The sequence below is a fragment of the Bubalus kerabau genome, chromosome 15 (assembly GCF_029407905.1).
Source record: "Bubalus kerabau isolate K-KA32 ecotype Philippines breed swamp buffalo chromosome 15, PCC_UOA_SB_1v2, whole genome shotgun sequence".
In the NCBI taxonomy this organism is placed as follows: domain Eukaryota; kingdom Metazoa; phylum Chordata; class Mammalia; order Artiodactyla; family Bovidae; genus Bubalus; species Bubalus kerabau.
Genome location: NC_073638.1, coordinates 38,209,386 through 38,229,988, shown reverse-complemented (window position 1 = coordinate 38,229,988; position 20,603 = coordinate 38,209,386). Strand labels below are relative to the sequence as shown.

At 38.3% G+C, this 20,603-nt stretch overlaps 1 protein-coding gene across 2 annotated transcripts; it reads right to left on the bottom strand.

Moving 5' to 3' along the window:
- Positions 1-443: 443 nt before the first annotated feature.
- On the bottom strand, positions 444-13,426 carry PSMA1 (proteasome 20S subunit alpha 1). 2 transcript variants are annotated; one of them, XM_055548541.1, is made up of 10 exons: positions 13,286-13,426; positions 11,884-11,928; positions 11,494-11,595; positions 11,272-11,375; positions 9,299-9,387; positions 8,607-8,677; positions 8,350-8,479; positions 5,612-5,691; positions 1,932-2,042; positions 444-814 (listed from the first exon to the last, which is right to left on the bottom strand). In XM_055548541.1, the coding sequence occupies exons 1-10, from the start codon at positions 13,286-13,288 to the stop codon at positions 758-760; spliced, it is 792 nt and encodes a 263-aa protein (XP_055404516.1). In that variant the 5' UTR covers positions 13,289-13,426; the 3' UTR covers positions 444-757. The 2 variants fall into 2 exon arrangements, with proteins under 2 accessions (XP_055404516.1, XP_055404515.1); XM_055548540.1 differs by lacking the exon at positions 13,286-13,426 and adding an exon at positions 13,108-13,149.
- Between the last annotated feature and the right edge of the window lie 7,177 nt (positions 13,427-20,603).

Genomic DNA, 20,603 nt, shown 5'->3' with positions numbered 1-20,603 from the left:
GCAGTCCATGGGGTCGAAGAGTTGGACACGACTGAGCAACTGAACTGAACTGAACTGATTTTTCCAATAATTCCCTACACTGAGACCACAGATACTACTACTGCCATCTGCTGGTTGTAATGAAAAATCATTCCCATGTTAATAATCTTCCCACTACTATTATTAGAAAGTGGTTTTTCCTTAGGTTTTACTAGGAATCTCCAAGGTTAAACTCTAAAAGTCAGTATTCTGGACCAAACCTCCATGGAGGTTTCTCATGCAGCCAGTCTATTCGCTGGGGTATTAGTATAAGGCTGTTATATATAAGAGGTAATATTTTTCCTGTCACTAAAAATAAGGCAATTTCATTGGCAAACATGGTGACCACATACGATGATGACACAGCTGTAATCTCAGACTACTATTTACAGTTGAAGCTACTTAAAAAGCAAAACCCCAATACATCAGCAGGTGAAACAATTTTATTTCACAGTTGTGTTTAAAACCACAAAGACACTATGTTCTTCATATAAAAACATTAGTAGAGAGAACTATACTTTCTAGAAAATGATTATAGAGGCCCTCTTAAAGAAAAATGAACCCAATTATATGGTTTTGGTGGCAGCTTAGGAAAAACTCACATCTGAACTGATTCCTAAAACATACCATTCTATCCCACCATTCTGCATCTTTTGGTTCAAAGTATAGATTACTGTCATCAGAATGTGCTCCTGTATTCTTACATGTATGACAATACATATATAGACTGGTTTATTGTTTAATGTTCCATTGGTTCATCAGCCTTTTCTGCAGGTTCATCAGCAGGTTGAGTAGGCTTGAGAGAGGAAGAAAAAAGAAAGTATGTAAAAAGAACACTTAACCAATATACACTTTTACTCACAAATATTACATAATAAAAAGCAATGAACAATTCCAGCATTTCATCATATTTTGTTTTGCTTAAGAATAAAGGTTTTTCTTATCACTACTAGCCTTAAAAATAGAGCCAGCACACTTTAGCCATTCTTTTCCTCCTTAGCACTAATAAACACAGCAAAAATATTTTCCAACAAAGCAGCTGTGAGGTACTATCCTGCACTGTTTCCAACAGCAGTTAAATAATGCAAATCTTGCTGCTCCAAATAATACCAACATCTTTTTCAAGTTAAAAAAAGAATTCATGCTGTAGAAGAAATTTCTGTACTTTTTTCCCCAATTACACAGCTATTAAATAAGCACCTATAAAAGCAAATGTGTATTCAACTTTTGACAAAAAAGGCCAGTATTTAACCTGAGATTCACCAGTACTTCTTGATCCTTTTCTCAATATTTGTGAAGAGTCAACTTAGTTTCCCAAGCTGGTCACCAGTGAGTTTTCTCTCAGTCCCACCTCTGATAGAATCTCGGCTAGCCCTATGACTTGCTTTAACCAACAGAATGTAAAGAGGAAATGCTGTGCCAGTTCTGGGTCTCAGCCTTAAGAATGCCTGGCAGCTTGTGCTTCTGAGCTTTTGAACTTTTGCAACCTCTGAGCTGCTTCCTGCCAGAGATACTCTGGTGAAGGAGAGGCCCTGAGACTACATGGACAGAGGCCCAGCCACCCTTCTAGCTGTCCCTCCAAGATACCTGGCAAATGTGAGTAAAGAATGTTCCAACCCTACCTCCTCAACTGACTGTAATGTTTGAGACACCCGAAGTGACATGAGCCAAAGAACCATCTAGCTGAGCCCTCAACACACAGAACTGAGAAGCTACAAAAGAGAACCAAATCAGCCTTTTTGTGTTTTATAGAGATCACTGAACCCCTCAATATTAGTTCTTAGTTTTCCTACTGCCACATGAATTATGAGCCTATCTCAAAAATTAAAGACAAAAACAGTAGATTTACACAGTTGTGGCAGGAATAGCAATTTACAATGGAATTAGTCTCTTGGTTATAATTAGTTGTATACCTGTGCCTTTCTCTGTGGTCTTTCTTCCAGACCTTCCAGGAATGGAGACACATCATCATCATCATAAATCGTAAATTCCAAGTCTTTACCAACAATTCCAATGGAAACATTCTGAAGGGGAAAAAAAGGTAAAAGTTAAAAATCAAGAGAATTTAGGTTGGAAAAATGCTTATGATAAAAACAAAAAAGTTGAATAAAAATTTGTACAGCACTTGAATGAGACAAAAAAAACCTTAGAAAAAAAAGAAGAAAACTAGTAAACTTTTGTAATCTGCAGATTTAATATTCACTTTTGATAACCACGAACAATCCTGAAAGTCTGTGTCACCTATAAATTTGCAACTTGGCTCACAGTCAGAATGTGAAGACCAGTGTGAGGAAACAAACCATTTGCTAGGAAGTAAGCCTTCATTCTTTACCATCTGAGAGGTAAAGCCTACATTCTAAGAAATAATTAAATTTGTTCCTTCTATAAGTTAAGACATAATGGTTCTTAAGGAAATAAATTTTGGGTTCTAAAATATTGAGTTTAGGGGACTTAGAACTATGTTCTACATGGAAAAATTCAAAAGCAACTCTTAAAATGTTCAGTGAATGCTAACCAGTACAGTAGAGCTCCAGTAAGATTAAAATTTCAGTGAGAACTTAAGTGAGACATAACTTTCAGTGAGACATTAAGGATATATAGGGCATTCTCTATGATTCAGTAAAAATGTAAAATCAGAAAGCCAGATACCTGAGCAAACTTTTCCAAGTTGTAAATGCCAACAGTCAACTGTATACCCCGAATTTAAAAAACAGTCATCTTGGAGTGATGGCATTATAGGTATTTTTAAAACAAACAAATAAAACAATATAATACACTTTAATGTACTTTCCTAATTTTTTGAAAGAAAATTATTTTTATGATAGGAAATGCTGTTTAAAAAGATTATGCAGGTTATAAAGTCTTCATATACATATTAACTATTAATTACCCAATCATAACAAAATGTATTTTTTAGTATGGTAACTGATCTCTCTAGTGATCATTAACCTCAAGGAGACCTTTGGTTGTTGTATGATACAAGTTTCTAGATCATTCAATCTCCCCTTCCCTGGACAACTCTTTCTAACATTCTCCATTTCTCTTGCAGCTCAAAACCTTGCTTCTAATCAACTGAGAAAACAGAAGCAATCAGAAGAGAATGTTCATAAGCTCCCATAGTATCCAATCTTTCCTATATCTATATCCCTAGATTCTCTCCCTTCGTGTTACTGGGAATGAAGAGCCCCAGTCCTCTCTGAAGCCTACCTTTTCAGCTAGGTGCTGTTGGTGATTGGTCCAGCAGTTCTCATTTTTATCCTATATAGATGTTTTTATCTTTTTTTTCCTTAATAATGATGTTTAATCTACTTAGTGCACATCTTTACTTGTTTGTTTATTTATTTATTTCTGCACTATGTAGCATGCAGGACTTTAGTTCTCCAACCAGAGATGGAACCCATGCCCCCTGCATTGGAGTGCAGTCTTAACCACTGGACCACCAGGGAAGTTCCATAAATCTTTTTCTTGATATTGGATTATTTTTATAACCATGCAGCAAACTATTGTAATCTCTCCCATCTTAAAAAACCAAAAAAACCCCCCTTTTTTTTTTCACTACATTCTCTACCAACCACCACCCTCTTTCTCTGGACCCGTAACAGAAAGTCTCCTCCAAAGAGCTGTCTCCAATTTCTCTCTTTTTCTCCTGACTCTATTCCTAGAACACTTTTCCCCTCCATTCCATTAAGACTGTCTAGTCAAGTTTCAGTGACATCACTGCTAATCGAAATGTTAATTCTCAGTCCACATCTTTCATGGCCTATTGGCAATGTTTCCCTCTCTTCTCCTTAAAAGTCAGTTCACCTCTCTATTGGTGGGTTCTTCATTTGTTAGTTGTGGGTTCAACCAACCATGGATCAAAAATATTTGGGGAAAAAAATTCCAGAAAGTTCTGAATAGCAAAACTTAAATTTGCTGTGCCCTGGCAACTGTTTACACAGCACTTATATTGCAATTACAACTATTTACATGCATTTACATTGTATTAGGTGACACAGGTAATCTAGAGATAATTTCAGGTACACAGGATTGTGTATAGGCTATATGCAAGTATGACATCATTTTACATAAGGGACTTGAGCACCCTTGGATTTAGGGATCCATGGTAGGGGATTCTGGAACTAACCCCCCACCACTGATGCCAATGGATGACTGAAGTTTCTTCATTTCCTTTTAAAGATGCCTCATTTTCCATGTTTTTCTCCTACCTCCCTGGCATATTTCTCAGTCCCTTTTTGCTGATTGCTACTCTCACCTTCTAATCTCTAAAGGATAGAGTACCCTTGACCAAGTCTTCAAACTTGTCTTCAAACTTATTCTAATCTTTCAGAAATCGAATCCTGGCCAGTCTCTAAATACCATTTTTACACAAAGACCTCAAAACTTTAGTTCTAGGATAAACCAATCTCCACCAAACTCTAGGGGGTGAACATCCAATAATCACTTATTCTGTATCACCAAATGGACAAATAAAAGGCATTTCAATTTTTGTATGTTCTAAACTAACTGCCTGATCTTCTGTTCCTCCAAATGTCTCATCCATCTCAGTAAATCATACGTCTATCCTTCCTCTAATCAGGCAAAAATGCTAAAGGCATTTTTTAAACTCACACCTCACAACCAATTCGTTAGCAAACCTTTCTGGTTCTAATTTCAAAACATATGCAAAATCGAACCACTTCTCATCATCTCCAACTCTATGACTCTGTTCTAATCTACCACAGTCTATCACTTGAATTACTGTAACAGCCTTGAAACTATTTCCACCCATGCCCCCTCTCAAAATGGCAACGTGAGTGACTTTTAAAATCTACATCAAGCCACAGTATTGCTCTGCTCAAACTCAAGAGTAAAACCCAAAGTACCTACAATGTTTACAGGACATATGCTATGTGGCCTCCATTACCTCTCTGACTTTATTCCTTCTTCTCCTCTTGATTACTGACTCCAACACAACTGGCCTCCTTATGTTGAATACTAGCAACATTCTGAACTCAAGGCCCCATATGCATAGCTCACTCACTCAACTCTTTTAGATCTTTCCCTCAAATTTCACTTTCTCAGTGAGACCATCTTTCACCACTCTATGTTAAATTATACCCACCATGTCTCCTTCTTATACCCTATTGGCCATTCTTTCTCCTTTTAAACCTGTTTTATTTTTTCTAAGTATTTATCACATTCTAATATCCTAAATAATCTACTTGTGGGTACACTGTCTCTCTTTGCCCAACTGGATGTATGTCCCAGGAATGCCAAGATGTTTGTTGTATGCATTATATTTTCTCCGTGCCTACTGCCTGTATGTGATTGGTGCTCAATGTATATTAAAAATACAAAGATATTCCTATCTCTTGATGAAAGACATTCTGCAACAGAATTATATGTTTTATTGCTTTATACCAAAAAGAAATATTTAAAAATCATTTCAATATCAGTCATTTAGTGAATACCTTAAAGAGAAAGAATGAGCCAAGGAAACCATCTTACAAATTAAAGAACTACAAGTATACACACCTCTATTACTTACATTTGTATAATAAATGATTAAACTATAATGTTAGTATCCCCAATTGGAAAATGTGATACTTACCTTTGTAGTCAGGTCCTGTTCTGCAGGAAGGGTTTCCCGTAAGGCACGCAGACCATGCTTAACCAGTTCATTCAAATTGCCTAAATATAATAAATTAACAATTATTTCTTAATTCTATTTTCATGCTAGGCTTCTTTTATTTATTTGTCAGGTCTATAGTCTGAAATCATGGTTTTAGTCACACACTAAATATATCATAATAAAAAAAAGTCTAATGTTTGGCCATATAATCTTCTAATAGCAATTAAATTGCTATTGTTTAATGAGAGAATGAATGCATGATTTTTGTTACTAAAGTTACCCTTTTCTTATGCTAAGTTAAGATACAAATCAGGATTTTACAGCTCAAAGTTTTGTAAAATGTACTCTGTGAAATGTTTGTCACTGTATTTGCTCTTTATAAAAGACTCTCCAATTGCTTGTATGTGGTCAGTATTGCCCTGATACCAAAACTATACAAAGCTACCAGAAGAAAGTAAAACTACAGATCAGTACCCCTGATTAACAAACACACAAAAACCTCAACAAAGTATCAGCAAACTAAATCCAGCAATGCTTATGTTTCCATAAACATTTTACATATATATAATTTATGTTATGCATCATGACCAAGAAGGATTTGTCCCAGGAATGCAAAGCTGGCTGAACATTCAAAAGTTAATGAATGCTAGGAAGAACACTCGATGACATAAATCAAAGCAAGATCTTCTATGACCCACCTCCTAGTGTAACAGAAATAAAAACAAAAGTAAACAAGGGGGACCTGATTAAACTTAAAAGCTTTTGCACAGCAAAGAGAACTATAAGCAAGGTGAAAAGACAACCCTCAGAATGGGAGAAAATAATAGCAAATGAAACAACTGACAAAGGATTATTTTCCAAAATATACAAGCAGCTCATACAACTCAATGCCAGAAAAACAAACAACCCAATCAAAAAGTAGGAAAAAGACTTAAACAGACACTTCTCCAAAGAAGATATACAGATGGCTAACAAACATATGAAAAGATGCTCAACATCAGTCATTATTAGAGAAATGCAAATCAAAACTACAATGAGATATCACCTCACACTGGTTAGAATGCTGCTGCTGCTAAGTCGCTTCAGTCATATCTGACTCTGTGCGACCCCATAGACAACAGCCCACCAGGCTCTGTCATCCCTAGGATTCTCCAGGCAAGAACATTGGAGTGGGTTGCCATTTCCTTCTCCAATGCATGAAAGTGAAAAGTGAAAGTGAAGTCGCTGAGCCATGTCCGACTCTTCCTGACCCCATGGACTGTAGCCTACCAGGCTCCTCCGTCTATGGGATTTGCCAGGCAAGAGTACTGGAGTGGAGTGCCATTGCCTTCTCTGCTGGTCAGAATGGCCATCATCAAAAGTCTACAAACAATAAATGCTGGAGAGGGTGTGGAGAAAAGGGAATGTTCTTGCACTGTTGGTGGGAATGTAAATTGATACAGCCACTATGGAAGACGGTATGGAGATTCCTTACAAAACTAGGAATAAAACCACCATATGACCCAGCAATCCCACTCCTAGGCATATACCCTGAGGAAACCAAAATTGAAAAAGACACATGTATCCCATTGTTCACTGCAGCACTATTCACAATAGCTAGAACATGGAAGCAACCTAGAGGTACATTGACAGATGAATGGATAAAGAAGTTGTGATATATATACACAATGGAATATTACTCAGCCATAAAAAAAAAACAAATTTGAGTCCATTCTGATGAGATGGATGAACCTAGAACCTATTATACAGAGTGAAGTGAGTCAGAAAGAGAAAGATAAATATTTTATTCTAAAGCATATACACAGAATCTAGAAAAATGGTACTGAAGAATTTATTTTCAGGGCAGCAATGGAGAAACAGACTTATGGACATGGGGAGAAGGGAGGAGAGGGTGAGATGTATGGAAAGAGTAACATGGCAACTTACATTACCATATGTAAAAGAGATAGGCAACGGGAATTTGCTGTATGGCTCAGGAAACTCAAACAGGGGCTCTGCATCAATCTAGAGGGGTGGGATGGGGTGCAAAATGGGAGGGAGGTTCAAAAGGGAAGGGATATATGTATACCTATGGCTGATTCATGTTGAGGTTTGACAGAAAACAAAAAAATCTGTAAAGCAATTATCCATCAATAGAAAAATATATTAAAAAAAAAGTCAATGAATGCAATACATCACAATAGAATGCTGGGGGGCGGGGTGTGGCGGTGGATGCATGATTACCTTGATGCATAAAAAGCATGTGTTAAAATCTAAGATCCTTGCATAAGCAAACCATTTGAAAACCTGCCCTATCATCACATTACATCTTTTTCTTTTCTTTCTCACAACTAAACTGATTTATTTATTTATGGACTACTTATTGCAGAAATGTCTATGTGGCTAAAAATAAGAATCACAGAAAAATAAAAGCTGTAAACAGAATTTACAAGTAGTAACTAGTACAGTGGCTCTCAACTCTGGCTGGGACAAAACTTCAGACCAATTGAATAAGAAATCTTCAAGGTAAGGAATACATAGTTATATTTTGAAAAAGTTCGACCAGTGACTGAAACTACCCTGGTAGACAGAGAAAGTAAAAACTAGTATATATGGCAGAAATAATATACACTTCATGGGCTTAATCTTTTTAAGAAAAGTAGAGGTTTTTTTCATGTAGGATACTGTGTTTATTCACTATATACAGACTAGGAGGGCAAAAAAGAAAAACTACTTACACTCCATAAACTCTGACATATGTCTCTCCAAGTAAGTACGAGCTGATTGAGATCGGGCTCCAATGGACATAGCTCTGCAGTCAAAATAGTTAGCAGATGGACAAGTTTGGAAAATGTGAGGACCCATATCCTACAAATAGAAGAAAAATACATTGCATAATTCTTGACTCTGATTGAGCTAAAAATTAGAAAATTTGTTAGTTTCAAAAAAAAAAAAAAAAAAAAATCATTAAAATATAACAATACTCTGAACTTACATCATAACCAGCAATGAGCAGCCCAACACCATATGGTCTCCGGCCATATCGCTGCGTTGGTATCTGGGTTTCTTAAACTAGTTAAAGAGTTTGTTCTAACAAGAAGTAAAGTACTGTCTTTAATTTCCAATGAAACATTATCAACAAAGAGTTCTGGTTTTTTTAATTGCTGCATAATCCACTACCCTAAGAAGAAGAAAATAAAACAAATATTTCTTTGGCTTAGCGTTAAAAGATGTTTGACCATCCACCAAACCCGACGTGAGTGCTAGCAAGATGATCTTTTCTGGTATAGAGAATTTCATTCATTTTGGATATAAGGGACAAGGATTTAGGGGGAACATCTATAACCACCAATAAACAAACATTAAATCTCTTCTAAAACTGATGCTCAGTTTTTTATGAAATTAGGCTTATCTATATCTGGAACATATTAATTGCTTATCTATAAAGGTTGATAAAAAGAACAACCCAACTTATTTAGAATCTATTCTTCCATAGTAAAACTCCCTACAACTCTCCTTCTAAAGACTTTAAGCATTCTTTTACTGAAAAGTGATTCAAAGTTTGCACAATCTTACCTATGTTATATATTATCATATTCCTAATAAGTAACATAACAATTAAGTATCAAGACCCTTTCAAGTCTACATCCATAAATGCTACAATAAATGCATAAATAAAAAGGATACTGCTTCCAATTAGAGATACAAGACGAGACACAGGAAGAGGTCTGTCAAATACAAATCTGGAATCCAAACACTCCTGGCGCATAAAATTACTGAAAAAGAAACAAGAAAAACTGGTCATTTCAAATCACAGAGTCATTCTAATCAAACAAAGTAATTTGGTTTCTTTTTGCTTTCTTCCAGATGTTTACATGAATTACAACCATACAATGGAACCATAAATATATAATGACAAGGATGCATTTTTCTATCAAATCTCTATATTTTAAATGTTCTATTATTGAAAGTGACTAACCTTAAAGTTTTCACAATTTTACCTAAGTTTGTGACTACACGTTTCTTAGCTCTAGATAACCTTTGCCTCAGAGCACTTTACAGAACAGAGAAGAAAAGGCTGCACAATAGGAAAAGAGCAATCTCTCTTCTCTTACCCTTCCCACTGTCAACAAGACTGTCTTAATTCCATTGTCTTGAGCTAGCAAAAAGAATAACTTTGCTTTTTTCCTTGAAAGCTGACAAAAATTTCCCCAATAGAACAAACAGAAGAAACTGAATCCATACTAGGGCGCTGTTAACATGTTCCTGTCAATGTTACTTCTATCCATAGCAGTACTCTAGAGGAGACACTACACTGTTAAGTCTCTTAAATCCGACAAGATGCAAGCAAATGCAACACTGGGGAAAAGAAAATTCAGACCTAACTATTAAAGCCAAGAGGATAAACTTTTCTTTCATATTGCTCTGTCTAGTTTATGTGTGTGTCACATCCGATGATCAACTGTTGGCTGCCATAAGCAAGCTAGTTGTTCACTACTTTCACTTAAGTTCCTTTCCCAAGACTGTCTAACACTGCATTGCTCAATATGGCAGGTACTAATAACATGTGACTAGTGAGCACTGAAAAAGTGGCCAGTTTGAATTAAGATGTATCTTCAGTACAAAATATACATGAAATTTCAAAGATTTAGTGCAATAAACAATGTAAAATATCTAATAAAGCTTTTAAATGATTACATGTGACAATATTTTTGAAAGATTGGGTTAAGTAAAATGTTTGACAATGCAATATATATTTTCAACAGCTAACAGAAAACACTAATGTAGTCACTATATTGCTGACCTAAGAGAGCAGGGAACTCACCAAATAACTTGAAAATTTTAAACATCAGCATTATTAACTGTCCTTGGTGTTTATATTCCTCCTTTCTTAATTAAATCACAGACAAGAGATTACTTGTGGCTAACTACCTCCCACTTATCAACACATACACTGAAAGATGCTGTATGAAGTGTTCTACATGTTAGGCTATTTATCAATAACCTTAGAAAAAAATACTAAAAAAATTGAGAGTTTGAGTAACTAGAGCAATATCAGATTGAGTGTTAAAAGTGGGAATTAAAGACTGTGTGATCCCAAAGCCCCAGCTCTTCATCTATGCCTCTCAACTGGAAATAATCTTTATCCCCTACCCCCTCCAAAGAAATATACCTGTTGCTCTCCACTTTCTACCTTGTATTACAGATATTCTACTAGATTTTAAGCTCCTAAAAGATGAGATCTATGTCTGATTCACCTTTGTATACTCTTTGTATCCAGTATTGAGCTTTGCAAAAAATAAATGTCAAATGAATACTGGTATATTAAAGACAGCAAGGGTGGTTCAGCTGATCCTTTAGAAACCTGAAGTGTCACGCTCTTCTCAGATCTAACATCAAACTATATATACTGAGTTAACAAGTAATACATTATTCAATGATTTCTAAAAAGCATTAATGTTAATGTGGTTAATCCTATTAAGAAATGGAATACTTAGTAACTGAGCCCGAATCCATTAAGGTATTAACAATCTTAACTTAACTAGCAGACACTAGCAGACTAGCAGACACACTTCCTAAAATATCTGGATCGTTTCTAGATATGTAATCAATTATGAATCAAAAGGGATGTTTCTTTTGTTTTCCAGGATCATACTCACCATAACAGTCGAGCATCAGCAGTAAGTCCCGCAATTGAGATACCAATATGGTTATCAACATGGAGAATTTTTTTCTGATGAGCTGCAAGTTCTGACTGTGCTCTCTAAATAGAATCATCATTTATGACAAAAGAGTAAGTTTATAATTTTATTATTTATATAATGAAACTAACATTTTACAGTGTTTTCTAGGGAGGAAGATATATTTATTGCTTTACTTACCTTCAATGCAACCAACACTGCATGAGTTTTTGATTTCAGACCAACTGTGGCTGAACCTTGTTTGACAGCTTCCATTGCATATTCAATTTGATGAATTCTGCCCTAAAATGAAAAACAAAAACAAAAACAAAAAACACCAACACACCTTAGTCATTACAAGACCCTTTTACATATTTAAAATAATTTAGCAATCCCAAATCTCAAGTAGGCATAGTTACACCTCAAATGCTGTTTCTTAAAACTAGAAGACTGACTTTAATAATAAACTTAGGTTTCAGGAATGTATAAAATGATTATATTCCATTTTCTCACTTTCTATAATCCCATAAGCTTCTGAACACATTGCAGTCACCAAAAGTCACTTCACAGGAATACTATAAAACATTTTACCTGAGGGCTCCAAACAGTGACATCATTGTCATACTGGTTGCGAAACTGAAAGTAAATGAAAAAAGACCTATTAACACGAGAACATTACAAATTCAAAATCTTAACAAGCTCTATCATTAAAAAATGTTCTCTCATCTCTCTCCATCCAGCATTAAGGAAAAGCTGTTATTGCAGCCTCATTGGAAGATTACTACTGTAATCAGCTGCAAGCCAATTTTACATTTATAAGGAGATGGGGGGGTCGGTCGGGGGTGGGGCTGGGTGGATCTAGATGGTACCTAGCTTCCAAACCAGTCTTGCAGATCTAACACTGTTCATAGTACTTGCTTTGGGTTCAGTCAATTACTAAAGTTCCTATGTGTTCACTTTCCCTTCTATCTTTGCTAATATTCTTCCCTTATATCAGACCCTACTTTACTTTTTCTTAAGTCAGCTCAAATGTCTACCTCTTGAAATCTTCTCCATCTTTTCTCCCCAAATTTCAAAACATACTCCCACCAGTTCTTTATCTTCACTTCCTTTTCTGCCTCATACTACGATTTGGGATATGTCTGATTTATCTTTGAACCTTCACTGCACTTAAAACATTCATACTGAATATGTAAAGGCACATACTGAACGTGCCTTTCATTCATTCATACTGAATGAGAACACAAGAATGTCCCCAGGAAGTCAGAAGTGGACACAAATTGCCATAAAAACAGACCCATTACTGCTTTAAAGACGATATTAAAACAAGTCCAGCACAGTACTTGGGAGACTAATCATGGGGGTGAGAAGGCTGAGCGTTGGAAGGCAGGCACAGGCCTGGAATCCCTGAGCTCTATACTATAACCCTGATTTCATCACTAATATCAGCTTCGGTTCACTCATTTGTAATATCAGGTGACAAGACAAAGTGATTGAAAAGGGCTTTTTCTGACACAGCTCTAAGAAAAAGACTGCAGAGGGACCCGCCAAGAAAATGAACGCGGTCCAGGCAGCAACCCAAACCCTGGAATCAAGTCCGCACTTGGCAGTACAAGGAAGTCTGAAGTTAAGTCCCTATTTTTCCTTTCTCCCACACAGACCACTAGGGCCCTCTCTGGACCGCTCGGAATCTACTCGACTGAAGGAACCTGAGGAGCGAAATTTGCTGGTAGACCGAGAAGATACTGTTCAAGGCCCGGTGGAAAGCGAAACAAACCCCAGGGAAAGGTCGCACCGGCAGCACAGACTACCGACCTCCACTCTCCCGGCCAGGCCGGACATGCTGAATCACCGCCTGAACCATCCAGTCGGCTACAGTTCCCAAGTCCCATGGCCCCGGACAGCTCTAAGGAAGGCATGAGAAGAAGCTCCCCCTAACCCCCCAGCCGCGGACCTCTTTTTCAACCCTGCCTAAGCTCGGAATCCAACGCACCATGGTTTCGGCGCGAGCCTGGCTTCGGCCTCCTGCAAACCTGCGGATGGAACAGCACTGCCGAAGCTTCCGCTCGGCGATCTACAGAGAAGACTGCGGACTTTGACGGCGGCGGCGCAGGGTAGAATAGTTTATTCCAGAGATATCGATAGGCTTCCCTTGCTTCCCCGCCCTCAGAGCTCTCAGGCGGCTCAGAAGTGGGAGGGGCCTGGGAAGCTAGAGGAACTGAGATTGGCTGGAAACCTTGGACCAGGAGTGCCCGCGGGAGCTAGGAGCTGCTGGGCCGCAGCTACCAAGTACCCCTTCTTGGGTTCTTGGTGAAGTTACGTGCGTCTTGCTGACTCTTGTCAGTTTCTCACCAGCCTGACCAGATGCACCCAGAGGCTACAGGTGATCGAGTGTGTGGCTCAGTTTCCCCTTAAGCGATATATGAGGTGTTGTGTAATGTGAGAAGAACGATACTGAAAGAAAGGCCGCAAATAATGGTCCGTTTTTGTGCCAACCATCCTCTCCCTCTATCTTGTTTGTGAACGTGCTTTTCTTTCTACTTTGGAATACTTTCTCCTACTCCTTGGAGAACTCATCTTTCAAGGATTTGTTATCATCAATCTTTTTAACATTATTATTGGCTTCACCCCAAGAGACTTTACAGTCTTTGAGGGCGCCAGTGTCTTTCTGTACCTTGAAAACCAAGCACGATGCCGAAAGATTAGGCAACTAAGGGAAAAGGTGGACATTTTCTTCCAAAACACGTATTTTCTCTTTTGTGAGCATCTTTTAGTAAATCCTCAAATGAAATAGTTTAGGATAGTTGTGCAATGAGCTGCCAACCTAACATTTACTGACTGCCAATGATGACTTGAAGTGAAGTGAAGTCGCTCAGTCGTGTTCGACTCTTTGCGACCCCATGGACTGTACAGACCATGGGATTCTCCAGGCCAGAATACTGGAGTGGGTAGCCTTTCCCTTCTCCAGGGGATCGTTTCAACCCAGGGATCGAAACCAGGTCTCCTGCATTGCAGGTGGATTCTTTACCAAGTGAACCACAAATGATGACATTTTCTTTATAAAAAGAAAGGATGGATACCTAGAGTCATATAAGGGAAGAGTTGAGAGGGTCCTTAAGTATCTAAGCTTTGCAGATGAAGAAGAGACTCAGCTCACTTAAGTGATTTGCTCAAGTTCCCAGCAATTTAGTATCAGACTCTTTTTTTAAACCTTGTCACTTATATATTTTGGACATTTTTTCATGTTAAACATTTTCTAGGTTAAACATGACTCCCTAGTATTATGCACTGGATATTTTATTTACCCAAATTCCTGGTGTTTAATATTTAGGTTACCCCTCTCCCAAGCAGCTTATTTATGACATATCTTTTGTATACACATCTGTACTCCTTTTTATAGAATAAATTCCTGAAAATGGAATTGTAGGGTCAAATGAAATGGATATTTCTAAAGCTTTTATGAAAAGTACTAAATTGCTCTGGAGAAATGTTTTACCAAAATGTATTCTCAACCGCTGTATATGAGTGATCCCTTTCTTAAATTCACCAATATTGCTTGTTGTCATTTTTCAAAGTCACTGTAAATTTAGTAGATTAAATTGAAAGATTGCTTTCTTTTGTTTTCCCAGCACCTAGCATAAAGCCTACCACATAAGAGCTTAATAAATAATGTTAAATGGGTGAATAATGAATGTTGAATGGGTGCTTAAAATTATTTAGCACATAAAAATTTTGACAATTCTTTTCTACATATCTCTGTGTATTGACATGCCTCACATGTATGTATTATATAACTTTTTAACAAGCAAAATAATGATAAACTTCTATACTAGATATAAAAAAGTATGGTCATCTTTCATATTCATAATTTAAAATAATTGTGTAGTATTTAGTTGTGTGGAAATACAATAATTTACATAACTCTGGGCTTCCCTGGTGGCTCAGTTACTGGTAAAGAATCTGCTGCAATGCAGGAGACCCAGTTCAGTAGCTGCTTGGGGAAGAGTCCCTAGAGAAGGAAATGTCAACCCACTCCAGTGTTCTTGCCTGGGAAATCCCCTGGACAGAGGAGTCTGGCGGGCTACAGTCCACTGGGTCGCAAGAGTTAGACACAACTTAGTGACTAAACCACCAACCACCACCACCATGGGTGGGAAATTAAATTATCTCCAAGTTTTTGCTACTGTAAAAATACTATAATGAATATTCTTGTTCAGTTCAGTTCAGTGACTCAGTCGTGTCCGACTCTTTGCGACCCCATGGACTGCAGCACGCCACGCCTCCCTGTCCATCACCAACTCCTGGAGTTTACTCAAACTCATGTCCATTGAGTCGGTGATGCCATCCAACCTTCTCATCCTTTGTCGTCCCCTTCTCCTCCCACCTTCAATCTTTCCCAGCATCAGGGTTTTTTCAAATGAGTCAGTTCTTCCCATCAGGTGGCCAAAGTATTGGAGTTTCAGCTTCAGTATCAGTCCTTCCAATGAATATTCAGGACTGATTTCCTTTAGGATGGACTGGTTGGATCTCCTTGCAGTCCAAGGGACTCTCAAGAGTCTTCTCCAACACCACAGTTCAAAAGCATCAATTCTTTGTTGCTCAGCTTTCTTTATAGTCCAACTCTCACATCTGTACATGATCATCCATGCATGACTACTGGAAAAACCATAGCTTTGACTAGACAGACATTTGTTGACAAAGTAATGTCTCTGCTTTTTAATATGTTGTCTAGGTTGGTCATAACTTTTCTTCTGAGGAGCAAGCGTCTTTTAATTTCATGGCTGCAGTCACCATCTGCAGTGATTTTGGAGCCCCCCAAAATAAAGTCTGTCACTGTTTCCATCGTTTCCCCATCTATTTGCCATGAAGTGATGGGACCAGATGTCATGATCTTAGTTTTCTGAATGTTGAGTTTTAAGCCAACTTTTTCACTCTCCTCTTTCACTTTCATCAAAGGCTCTTTAGTTCTTCTTTACTTTCTGCCATAAGGGTGGTGTCATCTGCATATCTGAGGTTATTGATATTTCTCCCAGCAATCTTGATTCCAGCTTGTGCTTCATCCAGCCCAGCGTTTCTCATGATGTACTCTGCATATAAGTTAAATAAGCAGAGTAACAATATACAGCCTTGACATACTTCTTTCCTGATTTGGAACCAGTCTGTTGTTCCATGTCCAGTTCTAACTGTTGCTTTTTGTACATGCACACATTTTGTGTAGTTTCCTGATTAACTCTTTATGATGAATTCATAGAAATAGAATTGCAGTTCAAAGGAAACCTAAATTTTCAATCATGATAAATACTGCTAAATAGCAAAGAAGAAAAGTTATATCAATATGTTTTCTAGAATGCCCCTTTCCTCGTCTGCCAGCTTGAGCTTGCCATGGTTAAAGGGGAATGATTGACTTCTTATGTCCCAATCTAAAATCTCTCTTCACACCCCTCCGACCACCACCACCAACTCAGTTGCCTTACTTCTTCCAAGACGAAATACAGGAAATGGCAAGAGGGTTCTTAGCAAGACTAGTACAGTTCTGTTGATGCTCTCTGAGCTTAGCAGGTGTTTGCACTTGACTCTTTACTTTATGAGTTCTTTGGAAACATTTCCATCCCCAGTGAGCAAATGCTCAAATCTCTTACTTGCACTTGGGTAAATACATGTCATTTGGTCTAAAGCATCTGAGGTGTACACCTCTAGCTTCTTTCTCTGGAGGATTCCTCATACTTCCACTTGACCTCTCTCTGATAGCCCATATCTGACTCAACGAAACACCCACAGAATGGCTTTGCCTCACATTTCTGGGACTACAAACATTTCCAAATTAAAAACTCATCTTCACAGCCAATCAAAATTTCTTGCTGCCTCAGTTCAGTTCAGTTCAGTCGTTCAGTTGTGTCCGACTCTTTGCGACCCCATGAATCGCAGCACGCCAGGCCTCCCTGTACATCACCAACTCCCAGAGTTCACTCAGACTCACGTCCATCAAGTCAGTGATGCCATCCAGCCATCTCATCCTCTGTTGTCCCCTTCTCCTCCTGCCCCCAATCCCTCCCAGCATCAGAATCTTTTCCAGTGAGTCAACTCTTCACATGAGGTGGCCAAAGTACTGGAGTTTCAGCTTTAGCATCATTCCTTCCAAAGAAATCCCAGGGCTGATCTCCTTCAGAATGGACTGGTTGGATCTCCTTGCAGTCCAAGGGACTCTCAAGAGTCTTCTCCAACACCACAGTTCAAAAGCATCAATTCTTTGGCACTCAGCTGTCTTCACAGTCCAACTCTCACATCCATACATGATGACAGGAAAAACCGTAGCCTTGACTAGATTTCTCTACAATATTACCTCCATGAAGGCAGAGGATTTAAATGACAGAGGTGAACAAATCACCTCTAAAGTCACCTGTGCCTAGAATAGTGAATACTATTAAGTATTAAGCAGAGAAGGCAATGGCACCCCACTCCAGTACTCTTGCCTAGAAAATCCCATGGACAGAGGAGCCTGGAAGGCTGCAGTCCATGGGGTTGCTAAGAGTCGGGCACGACAGAGCGACTTCACTTTCACTTTTCACTTTCATGCATTGGAGAAAGAAATGGCAACCCACTCCAGTGTTCTTGCCTGGAGAATCCCAGGGACGGGGGAGCCTGGTGGGCTGTCGTCTATGGGGTTGCAAAGAGTTGGACACGACTGAAACGACTTAGCAGCAGCATTAAGTATTAAGAATACTTAATAAATATTCTATAAGTATTGAATGAATGTGTTCCTCAGATATGAGCCAGACACTAATACACTATGACACTCAGCTTAGGGGTCATATCTGATTTCCACTAAAGCCTCTTTCCCTAGACATGCAGTAAGGAAGTCAATAGACAATTTAAAATGGCAAAAACAGCCTCCTCCTTTTTAAAATTTCTAATTTTCATGGTCTTCCACTTTACTGTGGAATGTGGGGATAGTTTACTTTCTTTAGAGCCTCAGCCAAAACTGAAACAGAAAGAATCCCATTTTAACATCCTGCTACACACATTAACAATAGTATTTATTTACTTACAGTTTGTCTCCATCTATTAAATCAAGCCTGCAGAGGACAGGAACTGTGTTATATTTCAATAAAGTTTAGAATTCGTGGATGAATAAGAGTATTTTAGCAGTAGTGTGTTAGTGGCTCAGTCATATCTGACTCCTTGTGACCTCATGGACTTAGCCCACCATGCTCCTCTGTCCATGGAATTCTCCAGGCAAGAATACTTGAGTGGGTAGCCATTCCCTTCTCCAGGGGATCTTTCTGACCCAGGGTTCAAACCCAGGTCTCCCACACTGCAGGTGGATTCTTTACCGTTTGAGCCACCAGGAAAGCAGTAATAATAATTTCAAATCTATTGCATATATTCCTTATCTATGCATATATCTATTGCATATATTGCATAAGTTCAAAGATTGAAGTACCAAACTCTGTTTCTAGTACTCTTCTAGCAGAAATCTTTGCATTTGCAAATATTAATAGCAAAATGACAGAATTGCTTGCACTTTAATGTCACCATGCTAGATATTCTCTGCTGCCCCTACCCTTTATGGGTTACTTCCCCAAGTTTTATTCCCTTCTGGCTTCTGGTTGAGCTCAGCTGATGGACTGAGTGAGTGAAGTAAGTGAAAATTGCTCAGTCGTGTCTGACTCTTTGCGACCCCATGGTCTATACAGTCCATGGAATTCTCCAGCCCAGAGTACTGGAGTGAGTAGTCTTTCTTTTCTCCAGGGGATCTTCCCAACCCAGGGATCGAACCGGGTCTCTTACATTGCAGGCAGATTCTTGACCAACCGAGCTATGAGGGAAGCTGATGGAGAGCACTAGCAAAAGATCAGAAGGCAGTAGGAGAGAGACCAGTGTATTTGTTACCCTTTCTCCTTCCACATTGGCCACAGGTTGGCAGTGGTACTGCGTCATCTCTTGCTGTTTTCTTGCTCACGTTCTGATTATATTCTCTTCAGTTGCCCTTTTCAAGTGTGTCATCTGTTGCTTGCTGGAACCTGACAGATAGACTAATATTTTTGGTTTTTACAGGGTGCAGGAGGTATACAACACTTTTTTTAATGTGAGAAAAAAATCTGTTGTTTTTTCTTGATATTTCGTTTTTGCTATACTTCTAGGCACATTAATACTGGTGGCTCTGAAATAGCTGGAAAATAGAACCTAAAATTGTGACATATACCCTTTCCTGTTTGCTCCCTACTCAAAAGTACAGGGGAAAAACTCAGCTTACAGTTGGTTTTACACTTTTCCAATAATAAGAGGAAATAAACATTTATTTTTTCAAATGCAAACAGTATGAGAAATAACCCCATTTAATCCACGAGGTAGAGAAAATTACTATTAGAAATTTAGTCATTTTTTGCCCTATATAAATGTCTAAAAGAAGGGAGGGAAATTGTCCTGACGATACATTTTCCAATATTTATAATATGCATACAATGTCTCTGTGTGCATATGCATGTTGTGGAGTATGACTCATTCCATAGAAAGAAATACTGCTTTTTTTTTTTTTTTTTTTTTTTAGGTCAACCTGAGTCTAACTGAATTCTTGTCCTACCATGCTGGTGGGAAAGTCAACCTCCATTATTATTGAGCATTTCCTCTCCATCCAGGATTGTACAAGGGTCTTAATCATTGTGGAAATACCTGGAATTACTTCAAATTATTTGGTCATTCATCCACATTGATTTACTGCTGAGATTCCTTTTAGTGCCATCTTCCCTTCAGGTCTGTTGACTCCAATATTCTTTTTACCACCTTTAGAACTCAAGAGTCTGGAAACAAGTAAGTGAATTTGCCATCCACTGCACCTGGGTGCAGTCTTCCTCTCTGAGGTTTTGTCACAGAGTAAGATAGGAGTCTTAGCTGTTCACTCAACTTATAGGCTTCCATCTCCTAAATCTTGAGGAATCTGTCTTACATATCACCCTCAAAGGCATTTATTCCACACACACCCCACCAATTTCTCATTTCAAAAGACAGAGTGAGCCTTTGTTGTCTCCATGCAGCTTTTGCTGTTTGCCTTACAGGAATCTGGGGTCTGGATAGCTGCCTGGATGTGGTCAAGAAGTAGGGGTTCGATCCTTGGTGGGGGAAGTTCCACATGCCACACTGTGCTGCCAAAAAAAAGAAAAGAAGTAAGGAGATAGGAGAAAACATAGAATTAGTACCTCAACAAAATTAACTGCCACAGAAATTTGTATACAATTATATATGCTTATTTTTAATTTGCACATGACACCACAAACATTTCTTCATGTCACATGCTTTTAAATGTCTGTATAACC